The following is a 20462-nucleotide window of genomic DNA, read 5'->3' on the forward strand; positions in this document are numbered from 1 at the left end:
CCCCCGTACTTAGTTGGTTCTCCAGGCCCTGTGGATCTCCCCCTTAGGCTGTGGGGGGATCCTTTTGTAGTGGACGAGCTCTGCCCGCCCACGTCCTGGATTCCCAATAGGACCAGACTCCTGTAACACCTGCCCCTTTTGCAGCGTGGGGGAAACCCTGGCGCACGTCTATCTGGAGTGCGCCAGGTTGCAGCCCCTATTCCGGCTCCTCACCAATCTTTTGTTACGGTTTTGGTTGCACTTTTCTCCTCACCTTCTCATCTACGCACTCCCTGTCCGTGGCCCCACTAAGTCGCGGGACCTCCTGGTCAACCTCCTCCTGGCCCTGGCTAAAGCGGCCATCTATAAAACCAGGGTGAGGAGGTTGGCCGACGGAGTCTCCTGCGACTGCGGGGCCTATTTCCGCTCCTCTGTCCGTTCACGCCTCCGAGCGGAGTTCCTCTGGGCGGCGTCCACCGACTCCCTTGACGCCTTTGAGGAGCGGTGGGCGCTGTCCGGGGTTCTCTGCTTGGTGTCCCCGTCCGGTTCCCTTCATTTGACCCTTTGACCGCACTCCCGTCCCTGTTTTTCATTAGTTGTCCCCCGTAATTAGTTGGTTCTCCAGGCCCTGTGGATCTCCCCCTTAGGCTGGGGGGGAATCCTTTTGTAGTGGACGAGCTCTGCCCGCCCACGTCCTGGATTCCCAATAGGACCAGACTCCTGTAACACCTGCCCCTTTTGCGGCGTGAGGGAAACCCTGGCGCACGTCTATCTGGAGTGCGCCAGGTTGCAGCCCCTATTCCGGCTCCTCACCAATCTTTTGTTACGGTTTTGGTTGCACTTTTCTCCTCACCTTCTCATCTACGCACTCCCTGTCCGTGGCCCCACTAAGTCGCGGGACCTCCTGGTCAACCTCCTCCTGGCCCTGGCTAAAGCGGCCATCTATAAAACCAGGGTGAGGAGGTTGGCCGATGGAGTCTCCTGCGACTGCGGGGCCTATTTCCGATCCTCTGTCCGTTCACGTCTCCGAGCGGAGTTCCTCTGGGCGGCGTCCACCGACTCCCTTGACGCCTTTGAGGAGCGGTGGGCGCTGTCCGGGGTTCTCTGCTCGGTGTCCCCGTCCGGTTCCCTTCGTTTGACCCTTTGACCGCACTCCCGTCCCTGTTTTTCATTAGTTGTCCCCCGTAATTAGTTGGTTCTCCAGGCCCTGTGGATCTCCCCCTTAGGCTGGGGGGGAATCCTTTTGTAGTGGACGAGCTCTGCCCGCCCACGTCCTGGATTCCAATAGGACCAGACTCCTGTAACACCTGCCCCTTTTGCGGCGTGAGGGAAACCCTGGCGCACGTTTATCTGGAGTGCGCCAGGTTGCAGCCCCTATTCCGGCTCCTCACCAATCTTTTGTTACGGTTTTGGTTGCACTTTTCTCCTCACCTTCTCATCTACGCACTCCCTGTCCGTGGCCCCACTAAGTCGCGGGACCTCCTGGTCAACCTCCTCCTGGCCCTGGCTAAAGCGGCCATCTATAAAACCAGGGTGAGGAGGTTGGCCGACGGAGTCTCCTGCGACTGCGGGGCCTATTTCCGCTCCTCTGTCCGTTCACGCCTCCGAGCGGAGTTCCTCTGGGCGGCGTCCACCGACTCCCTTGACGCCTTTGAGGAGCGGTGGGCGCTGTCCGGGGTTCTCTGCTCGGTGTCCCCGTCCGGTTCCCTTCGTTTGAGCCTTTGACCGCACTCCCGTCCCTGTTTTTCATTAGTTGTCCCCCGTAATTAGTTGGCTCTCCAGGCCCTGTGGATCTCCCCCTTAGGCTGGGGGGGATCCTTTTGTAGTGGACGAGCTCCGTCCGCCCACTTCCTGGATCCCAATAGGACCAGACTCCTGTAACACCTGCCCCTTTTGCGGTGTGAGGGAAACCCTGGCGCACGTCTATCTGGAGTGCACCAGGCTACAGCCCCTATTCCGGCTCCTCACCAATCTTTTGTTACGGTTTTGGTTGCACTTTTCTCCTCACCTTCTTATCTACGCACTCCCTGTCCGTGGCCCCACTAAGTCGCGGGACCTCCTGGTCAACCTCCTCCTGGCCCTGGCTAAAGCGGCCATCTATAAAACCAGGGTGAGGAGGTTGGCCGATGGAGTCTCCTGCGACTGCGGGGCCTATTTCCGCTCCTCTGTCCGTTCACGCCTCCGAGCGGAGTTCCTCTGGGCGGCGTCCACCGACTCCCTTGACGCCTTTGAGGAGCGGTGGGCGCTGTCCGGGGTTCTCTGCTTGGTGTCCCCGTCCGGTTCCCTTCATTTGACCCTTTGACCGCACTCCCGTCCCTGTTTTTCATTAGTTGTCCCCCGTAATTAGTTGGTTCTCCAGGCCCTGTGGATCTCCCCCTTAGGCTGGGGGGGAATCCTTTTGTAGTGGACGAGCTCTGCCCGCCCACGTCCTGGATTCCCAATAGGACCAGACTCCTGTAACACCTGCCCCTTTTGCGGCGTGAGGGAAACCCTGGCGCACGTCTATCTGGAGTGCGCCAGGTTGCAGCCCCTATTCCGGCTCCTCACCAATCTTTTGTTACGGTTTTGGTTGCACTTTTCTCCTCACCTTCTCATCTACGCACTCCCTGTCCGTGGCCCCACTAAGTCGCGGGACCTCCTGGTCAACCTCCTCCTGGCCCTGGCTAAAGCGGCCATCTATAAAACCAGAGTGAGGAGGTTGGCCGACGGAGTCTCCTGCGACTGCGGGGCCTATTTCCGCTCCTCTGTCCGTTCACGCCTCCGAGCGGAGTTCCTCTGGGCGGCGTCCACCGACTCCCTTGACGCCTTTGAGGAGCGGTGGGCGCTGTCCGGGGTTCTCTGCTCGGTGTCCCCGTCCGGTTCCCTTCATTTGACCCTTTGACCGCACTCCCGTCCCTGTTTTTCATTCGTTGTCCCCCGTAATTAGTTGGCTCTCCAGGCCCTGTGGATCTCCCCCTTAGGCTGGGGGGGATCCTTTTGTAGTGGACGAGCTCCGTCCGCCCACTTCCTGGATCCCAATAGGACCAGACTCCTGTAACACCTGCCCCTTTTGCGGTGTGAGGGAAACCCTGGCGCACGTCTATCTGGAGTGCACCAGGCTACAGCCCCTATTCCGGCTCCTCACCAATCTTTTGTTACGGTTTTGGTTGCACTTTTCTCCTCACCTTCTCATCTACGCACTCCCTGTCCGTGGCCCCACTAAGTCGCGGGACCTCCTGGTCAACCTCCTCCTGGCCCTGGCTAAAGCGGCCATCTATAAAACCAGAGTGAGGAGGTTGGCCGACGGAGTCTCCTGCGACTGCGGGGCCTATTTCCGCTCCTCTGTCCGTTCACGCCTCCGAGCGGAGTTCCTCTGGGCGGCGTCCACCGACTCCCTTGACGCCTTTGAGGAGCGGTGGGCGCTGTCCGGGGTTCTCTGCTTGGTGTCCCCGTCCGGTTCCCTTCATTTGACCCTTTGACCGCACTCCCGTCCCTGTTTTTCATTAGTTGTCCCCCGTAATTAGTTGGTTCTCCAGGCCCTGTGGATCTCCCCCTTAGGCTGGGGGGGAATCCTTTTGTAGTGGACGAGCTCTGCCCGCCCACGTCCTGGATTCCCAATAGGACCAGACTCCTGTAACACCTGCCCCTTTTGCGGCGTGAGGGAAACCCTGGCGCACGTCTATCTGGAGTGCGCCAGGTTGCAGCCCCTATTCCGGCTCCTCACCAATCTTTTGTTACGGTTTTGGTTGCACTTTTCTCCTCACCTTCTCATCTACGCACTCCCTGTCCGTGGCCCCACTAAGTCGCGGGACCTCCTGGTCAACCTCCTCCTGGCCCTGGCTAAAGCGGCCATCTATAAAACCAGGGTGAGGAGGTTGGCCGATGGAGTCTCCTGCGACTGCGGGGCCTATTTCCGATCCTCTGTCCGTTCACGTCTCCGAGCGGAGTTCCTCTGGGCGGCGTCCACCGACTCCCTTGACGCCTTTGAGGAGCGGTGGGCGCTGTCCGGGGTTCTCTGCTCGGTGTCCCCGTCCGGTTCCCTTCGTTTGACCCTTTGACTGCACTCCCGTCCCTGTTTTTCATTAGTTGTCCCCCGTAATTAGTTGGTTCTCCAGGCCCCGTGGATCTCCCCCTTAGGCTGGGGGGGAATCCTTTTGTAGTGGACGAGCTCTGCCCGCCCACGTCCTGGATTCCAATAGGACCAGACTCCTGTAACACCTGCCCCTTTTGCGGCGTGAGGGAAACCCTGGCGCACGTTTATCTGGAGTGCGCCAGGTTGCAGCCCCTATTCCGGCTCCTCACCAATCTTTTGTTACGGTTTTGGTTGCACTTTTCTCCTCACCTTCTCATCTACGCACTCCCTGTCCGTGGCCCCACTAAGTCGCGGGACCTCCTGGTCAACCTCCTCCTGGCCCTGGCTAAAGCGGCCATCTATAAAACCAGAGTGAGGAGGTTGGCCGACGGAGTCTCCTGCGACTGCGGGGCCTATTTCCGCTCCTCTGTCCGTTCACGCCTCCGAGCGGAGTTCCTCTGGGCGGCGTCCACCGACTCCCTTGACGCCTTTGAGGAGCGGTGGGCGCTGTCCGGGGTTCTCTGCTCGGTGTCCCCGTCCGGTTCCCTTCATTTGACCCTTTGACCGCACTCCCGTCCCTGTTTTTCATTCGTTGTCCCCCGTAATTAGTTGGCTCTCCAGGCCCTGCGGATCTCCCCCTTAGGCTGGGGGGGAATCCTTTTGTAGTGGACGAGCTCTGCCCGCCCACGTCCTGGATTCCCAATAGGACCAGACTCCTGTAACACCTGCCCCTTTTGCGGCGTGAGGGAAACCCTGGCGCACATCTATCTGGAGTGCGCCAGGTTGCAGCCCCTATTCCGGGTCCTCACCAATCTTTTGTTACGGTTTTGGTTGCACTTTTCTCCTCACCTTCTCATCTACGCACTCCCTGTCCGTGGCCCCACTAAGTCGCGGGACCTCCTGGTCAACCTCCTCCTGGCCCTGGCTAAAGCGGCCATCTATAAAACCAGGGTGAGGAGGTTGGCCGACGGAGTCTCCTGCGACTGCGGGGCCTATTTCCGCTCCTCTGTCCGTTCACGCCTCCGAGCGGAGTTCCTCTGGGCGGCGTCCACCGACTCCCTTGACGCCTTTGAGGAGCGGTGGGCGCTGTCCGGGGTTCTCTGCTCGGTGTCCCCGTCCGGTTTCCTTCGTTTGAGCCTTTGACCGCACTCCCGTCCCTGTTTTTCATTAGTTGTCCCCCGTAATTAGTTGGCTCTCCAGGCCCTGTGGATCTCCCCCTTAGGCTGGGGGGGATCCTTTTGTAGTGGACGAGCTCCGTCCGCCCACTTCCTGGATCCCAATAGGACCAGACTCCTGTAACACCTGCCCCTTTTGCGGTGTGAGGGAAACCCTGGCGCACGTCTATCTGGAGTGCACCAGGCTACAGCCCCTATTCCGGCTCCTCACCAATCTTTTGTTACGGTTTTGGTTGCACTTTTCTCCTCACCTTCTTATCTACGCACTCCCTGTCCGTGGCCCCACTAAGTCGCGGGACCTCCTGGTCAACCTCCTCCTGGCCCTGGCTAAAGTGGCCATCTATAAAACCAGGGTGAGGAGGTTGGCCGACGGAGTCTCCTGCGACTGCGGGGCCTATTTCCGCTCCTCTGTCCGTTCACGCCTCCGAGCGGAGTTCCTCTGGGCGGCGTCCACCGACTCCCTTGACGCCTTTGAGGAGCGGTGGGCGCTGTCCGGGGTTCTCTGCTTGGTGTCCCCGTCCGGTTCCCTTCATTTGACCCTTTGACCGCACTCCCGTCCCTGTTTTTCATTAGTTGTCCCCCGTAATTAGTTGGTTCTCCAGGCCCTGTGGATCTCCCTCTTAGGCTGGGGGGGAATCCTTTTGTAGTGGACGAGCTCTGCCCGCCCACGTCCTGGATTCCCAATAGGACCAGACTCCTGTAACACCTGCCCCTTTTGCGGCGTGAGGGAAACCCTGGCGCACGTCTATCTGGAGTGCGCCAGGTTGCAGCCCCTATTCCGGCTCCTCACCAATCTTTTGTTACGGTTTTGGTTGCACTTTTCTCCTCACCTTCTCATCTACGCACTCCCTGTCCGTGGCCCCACTAAGTCGCGGGACCTCCTGGTCAACCTCCTCCTGGCCCTGGCTAAAGCGGCCATCTATAAAACCAGGGTGAGGAGGTTGGCCGACGGAGTCTCCTGCGACTGCGGGGCCTATTTCCGCTCCTCTGTCCGTTCACGCCTCCGAGCGGAGTTCCTCTGGGCGGCGTCCACCGACTCCCTTGATGCCTTTGAGGAGCGGTGGGCGCTGTCCGGGGTTCTCTGCTCGGTGTCCCCGTCCGGTTCCCTTCATTTGACCCTTTGACCGCACTCCCGTCCCTGTTTTTCATTAGTTGTCCCCCGTAATTAGTTGGTTCTCCAGGCCCTGCGGATCTCCCCCTTAGGCTGGGGGGGAATCCTTTTGTAGTGGACGAGCTCTGCCCGCCCACGTCCTGGATTCCCAATAGGACCAGACTCCTGTAACACCTGCCCCTTTTGCGGCGTGAGGGAAACCCTGGCGCACGTCTATCTGGAGTGCGCCAGGTTGCAGCCCCTATTCCGGCTCCTCACCAATCTTTTGTTACGGTTTTGGTTGCACTTTTCTCCTCACCTTCTCATCTACGCACTCCCTGTCCGTGGCCCCACTAAGTCGCGGGACCTCCTGGTCAACCTCCTCCTGGCCCTGGCTAAAGCGGCCATCTATAAAACCAGAGTGAGGAGGTTGGCCGACGGAGTCTCCTGCGACTGCGGGGCCTATTTCCGCTCCTCTGTCCGTTCACGCCTCCGAGCGGAGTTCCTCTGGGCGGCGTCCACCGACTCCCTTGACGCCTTTGAGGAGCGGTGGGCGCTGTCCGGGGTTCTCTGCTCGGTGTCCCCGTCCGGTTCCCTTCATTTGACCCTTTGACCGCACTCCCGTCCCTGTTTTTCATTCGTTGTCCCCCGTAATTAGTTGGCTCTCCAGGCCCTGCGGATCTCCCCCTTAGGCTGGGGGGGAATCCTTTTGTAGTGGACGAGCTCTGCCCGCCCACGTCCTGGATTCCCAATAGGACCAGACTCCTGTAACACCTGCCCCTTTTGCGGTGTGAGGGAAACCCTGGCGCACGTCTATCTGGAGTGCACCAGGCTACAGCCCCTATTCCGGCTCCTCACCAATCTTTTGTTACGGTTTTGGTTGCACTTTTCTCCTCACCTTCTTATCTACGCACTCCCTGTCCGTGGCCCCACTAAGTCGCGGGACCTCCTGGTCAACCTCCTCCTGGCCCTGGCTAAAGTGGCCATCTATAAAACCAGGGTGAGGAGGTTGGCCGACGGAGTCTCCTGCGACTGCGGGGCCTATTTCCGCTCCTCTGTCCGTTCATGCCTCCGAGCGGAGTTCCTCTGGGCGGCGTCCACCGACTCCCTTGACGCCTTTGAGGAGCGGTGGGCGCTGTCCGGGGTTCTCTGCTTGGTGTCCCCGTCCGGTTCCCTTCATTTGACCCTTTGACCGCACTCCCGTCCCTGTTTTTCATTCGTTGTCCCCCGTAATTAGTTGGCTCTCCAGGCCCTGCGGATCTCCCCCTTAGGCTGGGGGGGAATCCTTTTGTAGTGGACGAGCTCTGCCCGCCCACGTCCTGGATTCCCAATAGGACCAGACTCCTGTAACACCTGCCCCTTTTGCGGCGTGAGGGAAACCCTGGCGCACGTCTATCTGGAGTGCGCCAGGTTGCAGCCCCTATTCCGGCTCCTCACCAATCTTTTGTTACGGTTTTGGTTGCACTTTTCTCCTCACCTTCTCATCTACGCACTCCCTGTCCGTGGCCCCACTAAGTCGCGGGACCTCCTGGTCAACCTCCTCCTGGCCCTGGCTAAAGCGGCCATCTATAAAACCAGGGTGAGGAGGTTGGCCGACGGAGTCTCCTGCGACTGCGGGGCCTATTTCCGCTCCTCTGTCTGTTCACGCCTCCGAGCGGAGTTCCTCTGGGCGGCGTCCACCGACTCCCTTGACGCCTTTGAGGAGCGGTGGGCGCTGTCCGGGGTTCTCTGCTCGGTGTCCCCGTCCGGTTCCCTTCGTTTGAGCCTTTGACCGCACTCCCGTCCCTGTTTTTCATTAGTTGTCCCCCGTAATTAGTTGGCTCTCCAGGCCCTGTGGATCTCCCCCTTAGGCTGGGGGGGATCCTTTTGTAGTGGACGAGCTCCGTCCGCCCACTTCCTGGATCCCAATAGGACCAGACTCCTGTAACACCTGCCCCTTTTGCGGTGTGAGGGAAACCCTGGCGCACGTCTATCTGGAGTGCACCAGGCTACAGCCCCTATTCCGGCTCCTCACCAATCTTTTGTTACGGTTTTGGTTGCACTTTTCTCCTCACCTTCTTATCTACGCACTCCCTGTCCGTGGCCCCACTAAGTCGCGGGACCTCCTGGTCAACCTCCTCCTGGCCCTGGCTAAAGTGGCCATCTATAAAACCAGGGTGAGGAGGTTGGCCGACGGAGTCTCCTGCGACTGCGGGGCCTATTTCCGATCCTCTGTCCGTTCACGCCTCCGGGCAGAGTTCCTCTTGGCGGCGTCCACTGACTCCCTTGACGCCTTTGAGGAGCAGTGGGCGCTGTCAGGGGTTCTCTGCTTGGTGTCCCCGTCCGGTTCCCTTCGTTTGACCCTTTGACCGCACTCCCGTCCCTGTTTTTCATTAGTTGTCCCCCGAAATTATTTGGCTTCCCAGGTCCTGTGGATCCCCCCCTTAGGCTGGGGGGGATCCTTTAGTAGTGGACGAGCTTCGCCCGCCCACTTCCTGGATCCCAATAAGACCAGACTCCTGTACCCCTCTGGGCTGAGTCTGTCACAAGTGGTAATCAGGGTGGCTCATTTCAAACAGTTAACAAGAAGATATGAGCAACAGTAGGGGCAAATTAGCTTGTGGAAATTAGTTTTCTTTAGTTCTTGTAGTGACCCATCCACTCCCAGTCTTTATTCAGGCCTAATTTGATGGTGTCCAGTTTGCAAATTAACTCCAGTTCTGCAGTTTCTCATTGGAGTCTGTTTTTGGACACCATCTGTTACTCTCACCTTCTTGTTAAGTGTTCGAAATAAGCCACCCTGATTACCACTACAAAAGTGATTTTTCATCCTGTTGATAATAGCCCACTTTAATTGAATTGTCTCGATCCTCCACTTGGTAAGGCAACTCCCATCTTTTCATGTACTGCTTTATATATCTTCTTACTGTATTTTCCACTCCATGCATCTGATGAAGTGGGTTTTAGCCCATGAAAGCTTATGCCCAAATAAATTTGTTAAGTCTATAAGGTGCCACAAGTAATCCTCGTTGTTTCTCCTCCAGAAGTGGCACCTCCACCTATCTCCTACGTGATGCACTGAATCGTCACTGACTGAGAAGGAAGAGTACCAGCTACAGAACCACCAATTTCTGGAGCATCTAGGATGGGTTCTTGTCACCCAAGTACTGGCCTTGCTTATCGTCTGGCATGGCAGCAGATCATGAGCCCAGCTAAGTAAACCTTAGCTCAGTGTTAAGAGCATCTGGATGACTCTGCAGAAAGCTCATCAACAATCTGTCAGATGCTATTCAAGCCTTGGACAGTAATTTCCTAAGGATGGTTTATGGCCAATGAAATCAGTCCCATTATGATGCTACATTGAGCCGCACACTGTGCATCTCAGGAAGCTACTGAAGCTCTTTGACCTTCCACCTGAGAGAAGCCCCTTCCCTCGTGGACGGATCTCCCAAGGTGCGGTGTCTTGCTGGGCCTTACCACAGAGTGACAGAGGTATAGTGGCCAGAGATCCGGTACTGGCTGTGCACGCCGCACGGGCTGTGCTGGCTAAACTTCTCTGCCACATACAGGATGGGGCTGGGCAGCCCCTTCGCCAGGCTGTCCACGTAGATGCGGGCGTAGTCTGCTCCCAAGTGCCAGGCAAAGTGCTCATTGTAGTTGATGGTTTCGCTGATCTGATTCACTGGGTTCCCTGCAGGAAAGAGACATGTTTCTGTTCTGCAGCAGCTCAAGGAGACCGAGCACATGGGGAAGGGGAGCTGGGAAGAGCTGCTCAGTCACCCAAGGGCAGGGCACTTTTGCTGATCTTACCTCCCCTCTGTCCTGCCAACCTGCCCCGGGGGAGCTGAAAGACCCCAGTGTCTCCCCCTCCTACTCACGCTTGACTTGAAGACCAGGACTCACCCACTAGCGTGATATTGACCCCCGCCAAGCCGACATGGAGGCCGACGTCTGCGTTCACCATGGCACGGCTGAAGGATTTATAGGAAGTGTTCACCGTCACCCGGCCGATCTCCCAGTCCCTGGTGAAGTTAACACCTGTGAAGACGGCAGTAAACAGACATAGCCCCTGTGCTACTGAACCAGCCATTGGCTGTGCACAAAGAGCGAGTGACAAACTCCTTGTCTCCATGGCAGCAGCCAAGCGCCTGTACATCAGGGGTGTGCATTGAGAGCGCTCTAACATAGGGCTGTCCTGTAAATGCGCTATGTAGATCCTGCAGGCGGGCAGCGGTGATAGTATGCCAACTAGATAGCTTCCACAGCATGACAGCAGGGTCTATGTGGGGCAGTCAGAGCACAGCCCCATCTCAGCGTGATCTCCATGAGTCTGTCCTGCTCTGCTGACCCAGAGGCCACAGTGCGTCCTGCCCGTCCCAGCCCCAGTATGGAGAGCCTCACGCCCTGGCGGAAGACTCACCATCAGTGTTTGCCCCTGGTGAGGGAGGTGACTTCACTCAGGGCAAAGGCACTTGGTCCCTCCTCCCCTCAGCACAGAGCAGGCCAGGGGTAGCTAGGCTGGGGAAGGCCACTGGGTTGTGTGTGGGCATGGGGGGAGCTAGGCTGCTTGTAGGGGCAGTGGAATTTGGGGGGAGGGTTGTTTGTATGAGGCACTGGTTTTGGGGGATGGGGCTTCAGGTGAACATGAGCAAAAGCCAGCTGGCCTCTGTGTTGCCCTTGAGCCCCAGAGCATTGCTGGGGAGCCTGACTGACAAATGCATGACTTCAGTTCACCTCTGGGTGGGATTTCACTTTCTGGCCCCTGTGTGAATAACCTGCTGGTCACATGGAGGGGGCGAGCGCTGGCAGCCAGCCCTGAAGGGTTTATTTACCTTGAGATGTGCGTCACCCAGCGCTGGCGGCGGCCTGGCCACCGCTCACAACTTCTGCACAAGTATGTTCGAATCCTGCCCATCCGTCCCAGCACAGGTGCTGACTTTCATTTTTCCCAGTGGGTGCTCCACCCCTGCTCTGCCCCAAGGCCCTGCCCTGACTCCCCCTCTTCCTGGCCTCGCTCTGCCTCTTCCTGCTCCCACTCCACCCCGTACCCCAAGGCCCCCCGCCATTCCCCAAGCACCTCCTGCCAGCTGCCGAACAGCTGATTGGTGGCCCCACCAAACAGCTGTGGCTGGTAGGCGCTGAGCACCCCCTATTTTTAATATGGGTGCTTGAGCCCTGAAGCACCCATGGAGTCGGCGCCTCTGGCTCCAGCATCTCCACTCGCTGAATGTCAGCGGTCTCGTCTCTGAGAGCTGCCCTTTCCCCGATGCTGCCATGCCGAGTGCCAGGAGGATGGCACCGTGCTGCTGGGACACCAGGGCATTGCAGCCCTGCATGCCTGAAAGGGAGCTCACTGAGCCCAAAGGGAAAGGGCTGGATCGATAGCCTGAGGGACTGCAATTCCCTCGGGATCCATAGATCACAGCCCCCCGCGCAACCTTCCCCACCCCCACCCCACAACCCTCCCCTAGAAAGGCTGTGTTCAGGAGGCTGTGGCAATTCTCGGCACACCTATCGGCCCAGGCCTCTCTGACGAGGCGCAACAGAGGGTCCCGCTGAGGTGCTGGTGTTTGTGATGCAGACGCTTTCATGATTAGGGTCCCCCAGCAGATGTCCAGCGGCAGTGGGCCTTGTGTTCTGTCAGTGCTGCAGATGACCCCTGGAGGAGAGCTGCTTGAATGACTTGTTGCAAATAATTTATCCTACCAGGGGCCAGCCACTCCTCTGCTCGCTAACTGCACTGCTGGAGCCAGCGCCTCAGAACGTTAGTCAAAAAAGGGGTTGAGTCGTCTTCTTTCCCCGCAGAGTATTCAATGGGACACCCCCACTTCCTTGCTCTTCATCAACCTTTGCTCTTCCTCTCCTCTCTACCGGGGAGTGTTTCTTGCTATTTCCCACTTTGGTCCAGCCTCTCTGCCTGAAGGGGCAGATGACTACGGGGAACCGGGGCGTGGCAGCAAGTACTCACTGAGAATCACTGCTCCAATGAAGAGGCTGGTGACCACTCGCAGCAGCCAGAAGAACCTCTGTAGGGAGGACAGGACAGATCAGGAGCCAGCCACGCTCCCCTTTCCAGTCTGTGAACTCAACAGAGCCCAATGGCAGAACCAGAGAAGTTCTGTTCACTTCATGGTTTCTGCAGGCCAGGGCTGGCCAGAAATTTCTGATCAAAACATTTTTCCTTCAGAAAACAGAGCTTCCTTGAAATCACCATTTTCTGCAGGAAAAGATTGATTTCAGAGGGATTTTCCAATGGGAAAATCAAAACAAACGAGTTCAGTTAGAAACCTCAACCAGAAACAAATCATAACGTTTTGGAACCTGCCCCAATCCTGAGTAGGGTGACCAGATAACAAGTGTGAAAAACCGGGACACATTTTGGGGGTGTGGGGTGGGATAGTTGCGTATATAAGACAAAGCCCTTAATATCAGGATGGTCCTGATAATATCGGGACATCAGGTCACCCTACTCCTGAGCCCCAGATTAACTGCAGTGGAAGTGGTAGATTCTGAAACAAACTGAGATGGGACAGGAAACTGCAACTCCCATGAGTCACTGCGGCAGCTCCCTCACAGGGAAAGACTGCTGTGCATCATGGGAGTTGCAGTCCAGCCGTGGCATGGGGCCTCTAGGGGAACGTGGTTGCGGAGGGACACAGACCTACAACCCCCTGAGGCACTGCAGTTGCACAGGCCAAGGGAGCATTCTGAAATGTTTTTACCTAGGGAAGTTGAAACCTTTCAGCGGGTTGAAAATGAGGCAGCAGGGTTCTGTTTCCACGTTCCCAAATGGAATTTTCCTGAACTTTTCAATTCATAGAAGTTTAAACATTGCAACATTTTGTCCCAATTCAGGAAGAAAATGTATGTCACAATATTGGAATCTGACACCAGACGGGAAACCTGTTGGTCAATCAGGTCTAATGTAGGCACACGTGACCAGGGCTATTGTATTTTATACTAGTGTTGGGGACAGTCTGAGGTCACAGTGAAGGTTTGGCTTTGGAGAAGGAGGCAGGGGTGTGCTGGGTGGGGTTCCTTTGCTACAAGGCCAGTGCGTTCCTTGTGGAGGTGTGAGATTAACCAATAGCACGTGGGGTATCGAGGCCTGTGAAGTGTGGCTCTCTTCACTGAAGTTCTTGTTTCTCTGAGGTTGCGTGGGTGGGTTTCACAGATCAGCTGTGGGATGGTGGGACAGATACCCCCAGAGCTAGAGCTGGGCAAACGCTGAAAACCTTGGATCTGGGCCTGAATGTTCCTCATGAGTCTGGCAGTTGGTCTAGACCTCCATGAGATGGGGCCAGACATGGAGCTTGGAGCCAGGTCCAGGCTCCAGGCCCACCTCTAGATAACACCTCAGACATTAAAGAGCCCATGAAAGCAGGCTTCTGGCCCAGTCTCCTGGGCCAGGCTAGCCCCCTCCATGCTGCTTTTCATTAGGAGGAGTGCCCAGAGGCATTTCCCCTAGTCAAAGTGGCTGCAATAGCCCTTCTAGTTCCCTGGATGGTACTAGCGACTCGGTTACTGGGGGAGTGATGTGTCCCCCTGGGGTCTCATACACACTGAGTGTGTCGCTGTCTCTCTGTGGGGGAGGGGAGGGCTCTCCGCTTCCTCAGCACTTTAGTGGGTTGTTCTAGTGGCCAGATGGCTGCTCACGCTACCTGCAGGCCCCAGAGCGCCTCCCCAGTGCACGAGTTCAATAGCCTCTGCCCCTGGGGAAGTTCACCCATCCAGAGACAGTGTCAGCTGTTCGGTGCCATCGTGGCCTATCAGTCTGTGCCACATGCTTGGTGGGGGAGCTCTGAGTCCACCAGCCAGGAGGAAAGGGGTGAACTCCCCCTTGCTTTTAGCCTAGGACGGGAAGCTGTGCATCCCCCACCCCCTTCACCGAATTCCTGCCCTTACCCCTTTGCCCCGGATTCCAGGCAGGATGAGAATGAACGTGGCCAGCACGGTGAGGAACACGGAGATGATCACGACCCAGGTCGTGTTAAAGGGGAAAGGTGTCCTGGTGTTGGGGTAGAAGGGGAAGGAGCCATCGAGCAAGGTCATCACAGTGCCTGGGAGAGGCAGGAGATCTACAGACACAACATGAGCAGCGAGTGAAACGAATGCTTCTGGCTATTCCTCCCCACAGAGCAGGGACACACTTCCCCCTCTCTGGAGAGCAGAGGAAATATACCCTGGGATACCAGCCCGGCCTTCTCCAGCTCTGCCGGAGCCCTTCAGTCCCAGCCCACGGCCCCCTGCTATCCCAGCTCTGCTCCGGCCCCCCAGCTCTGCCGGTGCCCCTCAGTCCCAGCCCACAGCCTCCTGCTATCCCAGCTCTGCTCCGGCCCCCCAGCTCTGCCGGAGCCCCTCAGTCCCAGCCCACAGCCCCCTGCTATCCCAGCTCTGCTCCGGCCCCCCAGCTCTGCTGGCACCCCTCAGTCCCAGCCCACAGCCTCCTGCTATCCCAGCCCTGCTCCCCCAACTCTGCCAGCTCCCCTCAGTCCCAGCCCACAACCCCCTGCTATCCCAGCCCTGCTCCCTCCCACCAGCTCTGCCAGTGCCCCTCTGTCCCATCCCTCAGCCCCCTGCTATCCCACCCCTGGACCCTGTTGTATTAGTTTAGATGGAATATAAGGGCCAAAGATGCTATCACAACTCAGTTATTGTTCAACATTAACCAGTTTTCAACAAGGCACGGGGTTTGGTACGCAGAGACACTTGGCCTGTTCAAGTTCATGGCAAACGCACCATTCAACAGTATTTTTACCTTTTATTAAGAACACAAAAAAGAAGGACATACAGTTAAAGTCTTTGAAATGTGACCTGTTTAGTAAGGCTTGTAGTTTAATGACCTTTGTTGTTCCCTTTTCCTTTAGCTAGGGTTACTGTATTTCAGGTTCCCAAAAAGAGGACACTGCCAGAGGGGCAGGGAGCGGGAGAGGGAGTGGGACATGGGGTACAGTTGTGGAAGGGGGTGTACTAGGAGGGGTGCCTGGGATGGGGGTTGGAGGGGGTACCTGCAGCCTCACACTCGAGGTGGGGGGCAAAAACAACAAGGAGTCCGGTGCCACCTTAAAGACTAACAGATTTATTTTGGCATAAGCTTTCATGGATAAAAAACCACTTCTTCAGATGCATGGAGTGAAAATTAAAGATACAGGCATAAATATACTGGCACATGAAGAGAAGGGAGTTATCTTACAGGTGGAGAACCAGTGTTGAAGGCCAATTCAGTCAGGGTTTATGTGGTCCACTCCCAATAATTGATGTGGAGGTGTCAATATCAAGAGAGGGAAAATTGCTTTTGTAGTGAGCCAGCCACTCCCAGCCCCTATTCAAGCCCAAATTAATGGTGTTAAATTTGCAAATGAATTGTAGCTCTGCAGTTTCTCTTTGAAGTCTGTTTTTGAAGTTTTTTTGTTGAAGGATGGCTACTTTTAAATCTGCTATTGGATGTCCAGGAAGATTGAAGTGTTCTCCTACTGGCTTTTGTATGTTACCATTCCTGATGTCTGATTTGTGTCCATTTATTCTTTTACATAGAGACTGTCCATTTGGCCAATGTACAAGGCAGAGAGGCATTGCTGGCACATATCACATTAGTGGATGTGCAGGTGAATGAGCCCCTAATGGTGTGGCTGGTGTCGTGGGGTCCTATGATGGTGTCGTTAGAGTAGATATGGGGACAGAGACAGCAAGGGGTTTGTTACAGGGATCTGTTAGAGGTTGGGGGCATGTCATGGCAGCAGGACGGCTGGTGCAGGATGGCTGGTCAGGACGTCTCTCAGGATGAGGATGAAGAAGGCCCAGGGTCCCAGGAGACAGTGGGGTGGCAGCCATAGATTGGTGCAGCTTGCTCCATTAGTCAATTTTTCCCCACAGTCTCTTTCTTTAAAGACCTCCCAAGGTGGTGGTGGGAGAACAGCCCTTCCCCTCATTATTTGTCCACCAATTAGGCCTAATTTCCAACACACCGATTTTGGTTCATTGCTTTTCAATCTCACACTGTTCTTGTTTACCAAGCATGATCTCAACACAGTCCTTGAGTTATTTCAGGGGGCCTTTTTGTATGGACTAATTCAGTCTTGTCTGCTTTCGTGCTTTTTCCCATCAACATCTGCTGTTACCGGGCCATCTTATGAATTTACGCTCACTTCTGACAGTTAAGCTCACAATTATGGGAAATGTGTAGGCCCAGTGATCACAACAGCCCCGGCACAGCACTGCCAGCGGCCCTCAGACCAACCTGCAGCCCCTCTGCTATCCCAGCCCTCACCCAGTTCTGCTGATGCCCCTCACCCAACCCACAGTCCTGTTGCTATGCAGTGCAAATGACTGCCCCCAACTGCTCTGCTGACGCACCTCAGTGCTGACCCGTTATTGACCAAAACCGGCCCTGGAGATAGAGAGCTCTGTGTGTGTTACATACTGACTAGCTCTGGGCGGGATTACGGACCATAATGCCATGATGATGACCTGTAAAGCCAGCCACATCAGGAAGAGTACCTCCTCAAGAGCTTTAAGAGACTGTCATGCTTTTCGACAGGGCCGCAGGGGGAAAAGGCAGGGCAGGGGAGGTTCCAGTACTCCTGCTCGAGTCTCCAGTTTTTAAATATTATGAAGTTGGCCACCCTAGGCAGGGGGTGAAGTTCATGCACAGTGAATCACTTCACTCCCAGATAGGTCTTTCCACAGCTCTGAAATGGTCCTGCTCACTAAAGCTCCTCTTTTCAGGGACTCAAAATGCCTAGGCTGAACAAGCCATGTTTCAATAAAACGTGGTTTAAAAAACCATGTATCTTGTGAGTCCCGTCAATAGACATATCAGAGTCTCAAAATGGCTCATCCATATCACCTGAAATTTGAGGGGAAAAACCCCCAACCATAAAAATTGCACAATTTGAAGTGGAAACGGCCTTTGCTGAGAGTTTCCAAAAGCAGCCAGTCAGGTCCATCGGTATAGTGGAAAGCAAAAAGCCTCCCGAACCATGGGCGGGGGCTGTCTATCTCTGGTAGCCCTGGTTTGGGCCCATGCTCTGGCTGCTTCATGGGCCAGCTTCTCAGGACAGCTCAGCATTCTGGGTTGGAGATATGGGCTCTGGGCACTTCCGAAAAGCTGGTCCGAGGTGCGGGCGCTGAGCACGCAGAGATCTGCCCACCCTCTACCCTGCAGATTTACAGACTACAGGCAGTGAGTCACCCTGTGCATATGCTGCCAGCCTGTCCTCCATGAGTCACAAATGGAGGTGCCGCCGGTCAATAAAGGGAAACTAGTAAGTCATCATGGGAACAATTTTGTCACGCCTACCCAGAACCCCAGAGACATAGCACTAGGCTGCAGAACTCCCTCAAAGCGTCTTCGCACATCTGAACCACCTACTCCCTCATCCTCTGGGAAATCGTCTCTCCTGGCATTCACAGGCAAGAGAGGCCGGGGCCTAGGGCAGGGTGGGCACACGTCCAGAGAGGCAAATTTACTTCACTTGGGCCCAGCGCAGTGCCAGGGCAAATGCCCTGCCTGGCTCGGTCATGAGCACAAAGCGACTGGGAGAGGAGGGGAAACACGGTGCTCTCAGGACCATGCACATTTCAGCCAAAGAACAAGGGGCGGCTGAGAGCGCCTCCAAGCCGGCCAGCATGATAGAATGCTCAACTATATTATACTGTTCAGCCACTAGGTGGCACCGTGCCTCAAATGCCTTATTTAAAGGCCCCTCAGCCATGCCTGGAAGAGCCTTAAAGAAAGAATCCAATGATGGACACATCTGGGACGCGTAAGCCAGCCCTGATCTGGTACTGGAGCATGACAGCCAGTGTCTCCTGCCAACTCCATGGGGACCAGCTCAGGTCTCTGCTCCTGTGTTGTGCCCCCACCAGACTGCAGCCTGCCCTTGGGTCCAGGCTGGGGGTGCTAGCATAGGGGGAGCCAAAACAGCACAATCCGCCCTCCCTCCCCGCATTTATTAACATTCGCTGAATGTTCTTGCTGTAGCTTAAAGCCCTGGGCCTGAGGGGCTTGTTGGGCCTGTGCCATTCAGCCCCAAGGCAGTGCTGAGCTGGCCATTCCAGGTTCTAGGTGAGGGGCCCTTTTCCTTGTATTGTCACTGAGCTCTCTCTGCCGCTTCCCTGCAGCAGTGCTCAGTGCTCAGAGGAGACGGGTGATTCTGGGGTGCAGTGAGTGACACCCCCCCCATTGGCCCCATAGCTCAGAAGTTTGATCATGCCACAGGTGCCTGCTCAGGAGTATATGGCTCTAGGGAAGCAAGACTGCAGCTCCCCACCCACCCACATACAGAGCAGCCCCCATCACCACGGCAGCGAGGCACTTAGTTCCCATGGGCAGTTAGTTGCCAGCACCCCTAGCAAAGGGGGTGTCCCAGAAGCTCTGCTCTGTCTGCAGAAGTGCCCACGTCCCCCAGCGCGCCAGGCCTGGCTCTCCCACGCTGTGTCTGGGAGCAGTGCACAGAGGCAGCAGCAATGCACACTGACTTACCCGTCTCTGCTGCTCACCAGCAGCCAGCTGGGCTGCTGAGCAGTGGTTCCACACGCGGCCGAGCGCTGGCTGGAGAACCAGAGCTGCTCTCCCTGCCTCTATATAGGAACTCCCTGGGCAACAGGCAGGCTGCCAGGCCTGCGCGTCTTGGCTGTGCTTTTCCCCATGGCACATGCCTCCTGCACTCCAACAGCAGCAGGTTGCTGGAGTGTGTCAGGGAAGCACCAGCCCCACCCACACCTGAGCAACATCTTCCTGCGCTGCAGTTACCCACCCCTGCTCCAAGCCCGGCGCAGACAGGAGGCAGCAGAGCCACAGACATGACCGCCCCACCTGCTGCAGCAGTGAGCACCCTCTGGGTGCTGGGGGCCTGCTGGGAGCCTGCTGGGAGAGAGGGGAGAGGCAAGTTCCAAACTCTCCACCCTGCCCCCGCTGGCCCCTTTGGCTGAACTGGGAGATTCCAAACTGGCTTATGAGTTAGTTTCAGTCAAGCAAAAAATTAGATGGATAAAAGTTCCAGTTGCCTTTTTCAATGAGCCTTCAGAAAAGGTTCAGAGAAGGGCAACTAAAATTATTAGGGGTTTGGAACGGGTCCCATATGAGGAGAGATTAGAGACTAGGACTTTTCAGCTTGGAAAGGAGGGAAAGGAGCTTTTCAGCTTGGAAAGGAGACTAAGGGGGGATATGATAGAGGTATCGAAAATCATGAGTGGTGTGGAGAAAGTGAATAAGGAAGTTATTTACTTGCTCCCATAATATAAAAACTAGGGGCCACCAAATGAAATTAATGAGCAACAGGTTCTTCTTCACTCAGCGCACCTTGCCTGAGGAGGTTGTGAAGGCTAGGACTATAACAGGGTTTAAAAGAGAACTGGATAAATTCATGGAGGTTAAGTCCATTCATAGAATCATAGAATCATAGAATCATAGAATATCAGGGTTGGAAGGGACCCCAGAAGGTCATCTAGTCCAACCCCCTGCTCAAAGCAGGACCAATTCCCAGTTAAATCATCCCAGCCAGGGCTTTGTCAAGCCTGACCTTAAAAACCTCTAAGGAAGGAGATTCTACCACCTCCCTAGGTAACGCATTCCAGTGTTTCACCACCCTCTTAGTGAAAAAGTTTTTCCTAATATCCAATCTGAACCTCCCCCACTGCAACTTGAGACCATTACTCCTCGTTCTGTCATCTGCTACCATTGAGAACAGTCTAGAGCCATCCTCTTTGGAACCCCCTTTCAGGTAGTTGAAAGCAGCTATCAAATCCCCCCTCATTCTTCTCTTCTGCAGGCTAAACAATCCCAGCTCCCTCAGCCTCTCCTCATAACTCATGTGTTCCAGTCCCCTAATCATTTTTGTTGCCCTTCGCTGGACTCTCTCCAATTTATCCACATCCTTCTTGAAGTGTGGGGCCCAAAACTGGACACAGTACTCCAGATGAGGCCTCACCAATGTCGAATAGAGGGGAACGATCACGTCCCTCGATCTGCTCGCTATGCCCCTACTTATACATCCCAAAATGCCATTGGCCTTCTTGGCAACAAGGGCACACTGCTGACTCATATCCAGCTTCTCGTCCACTGTCACCCCTAGGTCCTTTTCCGCAGAACTGCTGCCTAGCCATTCGGTCCCTAGTCTGTAGCTGTGCATTGGGTTCTTCCGTCCTAAGTGCAGGACCCTGCACTTATCCTTATTGAACCTCATCA

General features: G+C 55.8%; 1 protein-coding gene across 1 annotated transcript in view; it reads right to left on the reverse strand.

Moving 5' to 3' along the window:
- The window catches only part of DUOXA1 (dual oxidase maturation factor 1), a 39019-nt gene extending 24693 nt beyond the window's left edge, over positions 1-14326 (reverse strand). Inside the window, exons 1-4 of the mRNA XM_078854480.1 lie at positions 14180-14326; positions 12243-12300; positions 10178-10312; positions 9752-9965 (exon numbers count right to left, since the gene is read on the reverse strand). Of these exons, the coding sequence (XP_078710606.1) occupies positions 9752-9965; positions 10178-10312; positions 12243-12300; positions 14180-14326 (554 nt within the window). The remainder of the gene's footprint in view (positions 1-9751; positions 9966-10177; positions 10313-12242; positions 12301-14179) is intronic.
- Positions 14327-20462: the final 6136 nt, after the last annotated feature.

The sequence above is a fragment of the Lepidochelys kempii genome, chromosome 10, assembly GCF_965140285.1.
Source record: "Lepidochelys kempii isolate rLepKem1 chromosome 10, rLepKem1.hap1, whole genome shotgun sequence".
In the NCBI taxonomy this organism is placed as follows: Eukaryota; Metazoa; Chordata; order Testudines; family Cheloniidae; genus Lepidochelys; species Lepidochelys kempii.